The sequence below is a fragment of the Elgaria multicarinata genome, chromosome 21 (assembly GCF_023053635.1).
Source record: "Elgaria multicarinata webbii isolate HBS135686 ecotype San Diego chromosome 21, rElgMul1.1.pri, whole genome shotgun sequence".
Classification (NCBI taxonomy): domain Eukaryota; kingdom Metazoa; phylum Chordata; class Lepidosauria; order Squamata; family Anguidae; genus Elgaria; species Elgaria multicarinata.
In genome coordinates this window covers 10,615,661-10,623,869 of record NC_086191.1, presented here as the reverse complement: position 1 = coordinate 10,623,869, position 8,209 = coordinate 10,615,661, and the positions used below count along the sequence as shown (strand labels likewise).

Here is an 8,209-nt window from a genome sequence, read left to right as displayed (position 1 = left end):
GGGTGAGCAGAATTAAAGGGGAGGAGAGAGGCTTGCTGGGTTCTTTCCAAAGGCGCAATCCCAGACTTAATACCTATTTGACCGGGGGTGTAACTCTAGGGCAACCTTCCCCAACCTGGCGCCCACCAGATGTGTTGGACTCCAACGTCCAGCAAGCCCCCACCACCCAGCTGACTGGGGGCATGCTGGGACTTGGAGTCCAACACATCTGGTGGGCGCCAGGCTGGGGAAGGCTGCCCTCAGGGCCGGTGCTACCATAGAGGCCACTCAGGCAGCCGCCTAGAGCGCCAAGCTAAGAGGGGCACCGGGCGCAGCGCAGCACTCACACATGTTGAAGCCCGAGGATTCAGCTGGGCCTGGATGGGCGAGATGGCGCCCTGCGCCTGCCCAGGTGAAGCGAAGCCAGGGACGCTGGGGTGGGGCGGCTCCACGTTTGGACTTCCGGAACGTGCCCAGGAGAGAGAGAGAGAGAATGTATGGGTGAATGGGGTGCATGGGGTCTTTGAGTGAATGCATGTGTTCATGCGTGTGTGTTTGGAGTAAGTGATGCTGAGTGTGTGTGTGTGTGCACGCGTGTGAGTTGGGGGTGATGATTTGGAGGTGATATTCCTATTAAATAATGCATTTTAGACTCATAGACGTTCCTTTCCAATTTGTTTGCTACAATTGGCATGATGTATTTCTTGCGCTTTAAAATAAATGTAGCCGTTTCAAGTTGTGTGCGTCTTATTTTTTCCAGGAAACTTATGTTCTTAAAACCAAAGTTGGCATTTTTGGAGTGGGGTGGGGTGAAAGTAGCTCACCTTGCCTAGGGTGCAAAATAGTCTGGCACCGGCCCTGGCTGCCCTAGAGGGATGGCAAGCACCTTAGCGCCCTCCAGTTATCATGGACTACAGTCTCCACCAGCCCTACCAGCACAGCCAACGGTCAGGAGTAAAGTTATGCTCCAAAACATCTGGAGGGCACCCTAGAGCGTGGGATCTGCTGATAGGTCTATGGGAGATTTCTGACTCCGCATGCAGCAGCGACGAAATGACCTCCCAGCCCCCCACCCCGCGAGTTAGTAGCGCAATCCTATGCAGGTGTAGACAGAAAGACAGAAAAAGTCCTACAACTCCCAGCATTCCCCAGCCAGACCGTAGAACTCTTGTGTGTCATTTAGCACGTCATGCCACTGCTGGCTGGGGATGATGGGAATTGCAGCCCAACAGGTCTCGAGGATGCCACTTTGGAGAAGGCCGCTACACGTGTTTAATCAGGATTACAACCTGCTCATTTCAGTGAGAACTTCGTGGGGAGGAGCTCTGGCTCAGTGGAAGAGCACCCGCTCAGCACGCAGAACGTCCCGGCTTTGATTCCTGGCTTCCTCCAGCCCAGGCTGGAAATACTCTGGCTTGAAAACTGTGGAGATATGCAGCCATTCTCTCGTCAGTGGAGATCATAAAAGTAGAGCCAATTGGTAAGACTAATCAATGAGAAAATCTTCTGATCAACGAAATAGGTAGACAGGTTTTTAAAGAATTTGTACAAACGTTTAAGCAGCTGTAGGTAGCAAGTGTGCATTGTTACTTATCAAAACTCGTGAGTAATTAACTAGGATTCCTTTTATCTGATGATAAGACCTGAGAATGCGGTTCAATGGTGCATAGATTTATTGTTCTCTTAGTTTGCTTTATGATCATGCTTATGGCTACTGTATTGTGGAACTGGCTGTTATCTTTATATTGCGACAGGCATGCCGCAAGAAGAGAAGTTGCTTCATTTTTTAAATGAATTTGAACGGATGTTTGTGTCCTGGTAAAACTTATATCCATGGAATCAGTTGTGTCTGTGCCCCCCACAACCATATTGAGGTTCTGGAGGCAAGGGGGCATCCCAAACTATTAAGTTGCCCAAATCTAAATTCCCTTTGGGTATAAGCCATATAGTTCTCCGCTTTTAGATTTTGGAAAACTGAAGAGTCTTGGCTGCTAGTGTCCTTGCACTGCCCTCTCTCCAGTCAACTAATCTTAGCTGTTTGAGAGTCTCTGAGGAGGAAATAAGTGACAAAGTGATCAAGCTCACAAACAAACAGAACGTTTTAAGAAAAAGACACAATTTATTTAATGAAAAACTCAAAAAATAGGGAGGGGGAGGAAGACAACAGACCCCAGGAATAAAATGCATCAAATACTAACAAGGCCCCAAAATCTAACTGAAGCAGAAATTCTTTACGTGGGTTGTTTGGGGCTGGTAATCCAAACTGAAGAGAATCAAGATGCTTACCAAAAAATGAGATTATATACAAAACTCATATTTATGTACAGTGGCCAAGACACAGAAGAGCACATGAAAATCCAGACAACCTGGATTATAGACAAAAATAGTTCCAGAATGTGCAAAATCCACACAGCAAAAACAGGAAAACGACGACGGTCCTCAAATGGACTCACTCACTGTAACAGTCAAGACATGAGATTAGGTCTGAGGCAAGGCCATGTGGAAGCAATGAACCTCGGGGAGCTCCCTGCAGCTTCCCGCCGTTGGTCTTTCCTGGGAGCGTCATTTATTCATGGGGCAGGTGTGTCCTCTTTGGTAGATCTTCCGTGTTGGTGGGTGTGAGGAACCTCACAGGAGAGTGCTTGAGGTTTCAAGGTGGCGTGTGTGCGCGCGCATGAGAGTTGTCTATTAAACTCACGTGCTGATTACACACCCTCAATATAGGGCGATTTTCCTTCTGAGCTAAGAGTCCCACACTCCGCGCGGCACAAAGCGCAAACTGGCTTGGAACAGGAGGGACTCCTGCCCATCCAGACCCGGGGGGCGGACACATCACTTCAGCTTCTTGAGCCTGCTTTCCTCCAGGGAGAGACAAGAGTAACTCCACCTTGCAGGACTGACCAGTTTGGGAGGGGATGTGGTGGTGAAAGGATTTGGTTTGGTGTCAGGATCCTTGCTAGAATGGCAACAGTTCGGGCTGGAAGTGGCATGTGCCCTCATCACAAAGGAAACAGCTGCAGGGTTGTGCTCCACAGCTATCTGGGCAGCTGCTTCGACTCTTCTTGAAATGAACCTCTCCCCACCTCCCTTGGGTGTTGCGGGCAAGGAGAGGATTAACACTCCTGGAGACCCTAAAGGGAATTTGAAATGAAAAGGGAAAACAAGCCAGCTGGCCAGCCCCCAGGCTTGCAAGTGGCGTCCCAAACCTGAACGAGCCTTAGCTCTGACAAGGCCTCTCTGTCCCAGTCCACAGCTGCGGCAGGAGGAGCGCGCGTGCTTTTGCAAAGCATGAATCGGAACAGCCAGGCCACGGAGAAAAACACAACACGGAAAATGTGTGCGAGGCAGCCCTGCGCTGGTTTGACAAACAGATGGGCACATATGGTGACAACACTGCACTAAACTGGCTACGGACTGGGGTGGGGGAGAGTTTGTGTGTGCTGCTGCAGAAGCCCAGGATGTGGCGACAGGCACAGGCTTCTGTCACAGCTTGGCCTCCCCACGACGTTTCAGTTTGGCCAAAAGCAATCCAGAGGACGTAAGAGGCAGGGTTGACTGGCTGCTAGGAAACCCCCATCCACTCAAATCCCACACCTGCGTAGCTTCCTGCCTGCCATCATGGAGTGCTGCCTGCCAGGTGCTCAGCAACACTTTTATTCGTACAGCCCCAAAGAGGTTGTCAAGGAATCCTGGACATTGGCTAATCCCTTCCCTACTTCCCCCATTTAGTGGCTTTGGAATCAGCCGGACTCTGGCATGTTCTCTCACGGCCTCATCCTGAAGCAATTGGACTAGGCTTGACGTTTGTTTATGGCGGCGGGCAGGGGGAGAGAAACATCAAGACAAGACAGACGTTTCTGCAGAGCTGGTGTGGAAGGAATAGTCGGTTGTGCTTATCTAGAGAGTCACCTCTCCTTTGCATACGGAAGAAGCAGCTAGCCCCAAACCCAGGGGACATAAACTCCCTTTCCCAACTTGTTTGATCCAAAGAAAAGAAGTATGTTTAATATTTAGAGGGGGAGGGGCACAGATAGGGGACCTAGTCCAAGAAGGAAGATGGACTACACCAAAAGATCCTGGATCAGTGACAATCCCCACTAGAGAAGGGGGGTTGTGGAATTCAGGACAGGCGCGTAACAGCAATGCCACTTTGTGGGTCTGGGAGAGGATTCAAACAGCCACATTTGTAAAGTCACCCACTTCAGCAGGAGCCAAGGGAAGGAAACGAAACCATCACCACCAAATCAACCACTGAGACTCTTCAACAAGGGAGACGGAATCAGAGCTGATCCAGCTGACCTTGCCCTGCTCTCAAGTTAAGCCTGGGAAGGGGAAACCCCACCCCCAGGGGCCTAAAGGGAATGGGGTTGCCGGTGCTCATAACCATGCTTTTTCTCTTGAGCAAGAACAGCAACAGCAGCTGAAGGGCAGGGCTGAAGGTGCTCTGCAAGAAATGGCCTCGTGGGGGGAACAGCTTGAAGGAGAGAACGACACGGCTTTCCCTCGTTGAATCTACAAAGCAGAGGAAATGGCTCAACTGCTATTGATCGCCCGAGCGCTCACTGCCATCCCCATATTTCCCCTTCTACTCAAGCAGCCCCTACACTTTCAGGTAGGGCAAAATCGCCAGACTGGATTCTGGGACCTCTGAAAGCATGTGGTCATTTGTAAATAATAGGAAAATGCATCTGGAATGCCCAAAGTGGGCTGTGCGCTCCACAGTTTGACTGTATGCTTTGAGCTGGTTGAAGGCTTTTAAGCACTGCGGCACAAAGCGGTCTTAATCAGCCAAAAATACCTGCGCTGATGCTGTGGTGCCTGAAAACCTATTGATGGAGGTCCCCCTGTTTTATTGCTGGTCAGGAATAGGTTAAAAGCAATGTGGATCATGAAAAGGACGTCAGCGAGGCTGCCAAAGTTTTCAAGGAGAGAAGGCAAGGTGGTTCCCGTTTCTTCCATGGAATACCAGCTTCAGAGGCGGGTGGGAGGCTTTCATGCTTTACCTTAGTAAAAACCAGGACCAGCAATACTGGGAGAAGGGGAAAGGGAAGGCGTTTGGGGGTGGGGTGGGGTGGGGGGCTTCATAGTGATCACCAAAAATGCCCAGTGAACTGCAGACTTGCTAACAGGCAAAAAGCCCTTCTCTAGCCCCACTTCCCAGAAGTATTGCTGAATTATGGTCAGTAATGCCATTTTGCATCAGGGCCAAACAGCTCTGGCCTGAGAGGCCTGTCCAATCATCCTGTATCGATATTCAACTTGCTCCCTTTAGCAGGGAAGTCTTGGGGCAAAGAGCAGGTACTTAGAAAGAGTAAAGTCTGACTGGGTCTGTGGCTTCTGGAATGGCACATGCAGGTCTTGGAGACGCCGTAACACAGGCGTGCTTCAGCGCCACCGCACAAGAAGTGAAATGCTGAAAGGATGGGAATGCTGCTGGGAGACCAAGACCACCCTCGGAATGGCTGTGACCAGCAGGCCGCGGAGGAGGCAGCTGAACGGGTCCCCCAAAGCATCCCTGCACGTCTCACCACAAGGCTCACTCAGGAGCAGGTAAGGGTGCAGAAGGATGAGGTGCAGCCTCTCCTCTTGGTACCTGTGGGGTGTAGCTGGGATGACACGTTTCTCAACGCAGTCGTCAAGCAAAATTAACGGGGGTGAGCTTCAGTTTACCCTACTTTCCAAAAGCCTTCTCCATCTCTCACTCCGCTGTGATATCACACTGGCAAGCGGGGGCCTTACCTGGAATGTCGATACAACTCCGGTAAACACTGCTCCAAGTTGTTGCTGTTGTTTTTAAAAAAGGGGGAGGGATCGTTATTTCAATTGCTAGTTGGTTTGTTTGTTTTAAAAAACTACCAGAACAAAAAACGAGTACAATTGCAGAGAAGTGGATGTGTGTGGCTAGGCCAGTAGAATGGGTGGACCTGACAGAGAATGTCAGCCTCGACTTCCCTACAATGATCCTTCTGCTCCTCATCCAGGCAAGCAACAGGCAGCCTCGCATGAACGTTAAGGCTCCTTCCACCAGCCTGGCAGGTTTGACCCTGAAACAGGGAGGGACTGGAGGCAGGAGAGAGGGCCTTGACTCAGGTCGAGTTTGGGAGCCAACACAAGAGCTAACGTGGGCTTTGCCGCTTTGTGCTTTTGGAAAGGCCAAGGCTGAGAAGGAGACCTTTGAGAGAGAGCTCAGCAAAGCTCTCAGTTGGCTCAGCAAAAGCTAGAATGCAAAACAGGAACAATGTTGTTAAAGGCAGGTTTTCGTGGACTGCAAGTTCTCAAAACACATTCTTCAGGAAGACACAGGTGTGCCAGCTCAGCTCAAGGAAGGAGTGTGCGGCAGGTGTGGCGGGAGATCAGTAGAATCCAAGTCTCTGGGGATTCATTCCCAAGATGTAGCACACTCGGTGGAGGCTGGACACCCATGACACAATGTGGCAGCAAAATATGAGAAAGCAGTCGGCGGGCAGCTCCTTGGCTGGAGAAAAAACGTAGCGTCTTGCTCTTGGCACCGGAGGCCGGTCCCTCCCTGGTGCGACCAGATCAACACACAAGTTGATGCGACACGAGTGAAGTAACCACAGGACAGCTCCAATTTGGCTGATGGTTTGGACAGAGGTGATGCCACATCGCAGCAGGATGACGAGGACGCGGGAAGGACAGCCGCACGGCCACCATCAGGCTGGCTTTGAACCAAAGAGTCCAACGGGGAAGTGTTTCACATGGGTTGGCCACTGGGCAGCTAGCTGGAAAAATTTGATGTCACTCCACTCTACTCCGTCAATGGAAACTAGAAAGGATAGAAGACTCCTATGAACGCATGAAGTTGCCTGATACCGTGTCTGATAGTTGGACCATTGAGCCTAGTGTTTGTATACTCCGACTGCCAGTGGTTCTCCATGGTCTCAGGTAGGGCCCTCACCCATCACTTGCTTCTCAGCGCCTATTACTGAACCTGGGACCTCCTAAGTCAAAGCCTGTGTGCTGCCCCTGACCTATGGCCTCTCCCCCAAGGGAACAGGTGTGATGGGTAGGGTGCCAGCTGGGAAATCCATTCACACCAGGCTGAGGTTGAAAGCGGCGTGCTTCAAGAGGCAGCAATCGCAAACCATAATGTAGGTAGACTATGTTTGGTGTAGTCATAGCAGGTCACAAGTTGGCATGACGCAGACTTCACGCAGCCCAAGCGCCCCGTGACGAGCATTTTTGACTCCCTTATCTTGGCTCTCCTGTGCCACTTTCTACTTAGAATGCGCCTTTCAGCGGCAAACCTGTGCGCAAGAGCTGCTTTAAATTTGGACTGCGGTTGCAGGCTCTTTAGAAATAATCAGAAAGAAACACGACAGCGCTCTAACGAAAGCCCCGCTCCGTTTTACGGGGCTCCTCGTCCACTTTGAAACCTTCCCAGTAGCCCACGTAATGGAAGATACGAGCGTTACCTTTCAGCATCGTTTGCTGCTGTTTTGCAGAGCAGATTAGCCGGCTGATTCCGTCAATCATTTGGCTCTTGGAATCAACGTCTCTCTCTTTGGGTTTCTTGCTCAGAAAGATTGTGGGAACTAGAAAGCACAAAGGCCCCCATTTAGTGAAAAGGAGTCATTCTTGCACAACAAGGGACCCTAAGCGAGGGGGAACTTGCAACGAAGAGGAATTCCACGGCCTCTATTGCCATCAAACGCCTTGATGGTGAGGTTCATGGGATGGGCTGTCTTGCAAAGGACAATTTGCCCTACAAGAAGGCGGCAGCTGAACCATTTTGCATCTGGTGCCAGCCTGGCCAACTGTCTCTTGGGCTGTTGCACCAAGGCCTGGATGGGACAGCAGCCTCTTCGGCAACACTCTTTCATGGCACACGCACCCCCAGCCAGGAGAACGTCTCCCTCGGCAGAACTCACCTTTCTTATTCTTCTCTTTGGTGACGACAGTCATGGCCATGGTGCCAGACAGCTGGGTTTCCCCGCTGTTTGGCAGCCGGGATACCTGCACCGAGCGGAAGACGCTCTTGAGGGTGTTTTTGGAGCTGGCGTCCTTCTTCTCCCCTTCCTTCTTCTTTTCTACGGGCTGAACGAGCCAGTAATCCACCTGTAGCCCAATGACATCGCCGTAAGGGCTATTGGGCGACCTGCGATCCGGAGAGAGGAAGAAGGAGAAACCACAAGAAAGTTTTGTATTGCAGAGCACCCCAAGTGGGGAGGTTGCCCTGATAAGCACGTGCGTGTGTGTGTGTGTGTGT

The 8,209-nt window shown here is 51.1% G+C and overlaps 1 protein-coding gene across 1 annotated transcript in view; it reads right to left on the bottom strand.

The window, feature by feature from the left end:
- Positions 1-2,078: 2,078 nt before the first annotated feature.
- PACS1 (phosphofurin acidic cluster sorting protein 1) overlaps positions 2,079-8,209 on the bottom strand; it is a 70,597-nt gene continuing 64,466 nt past the window's right edge. The window contains exons 22-24 of the mRNA XM_063146197.1: positions 7,872-8,098; positions 7,416-7,535; positions 2,079-6,766 (exon numbers count right to left, since the gene is read on the bottom strand). Coding sequence (XP_063002267.1) covers positions 6,654-6,766; positions 7,416-7,535; positions 7,872-8,098 — 460 coding nt within the window. The 3' untranslated portion in view covers positions 2,079-6,653. The remainder of the gene's footprint in view (positions 6,767-7,415; positions 7,536-7,871; positions 8,099-8,209) is intronic.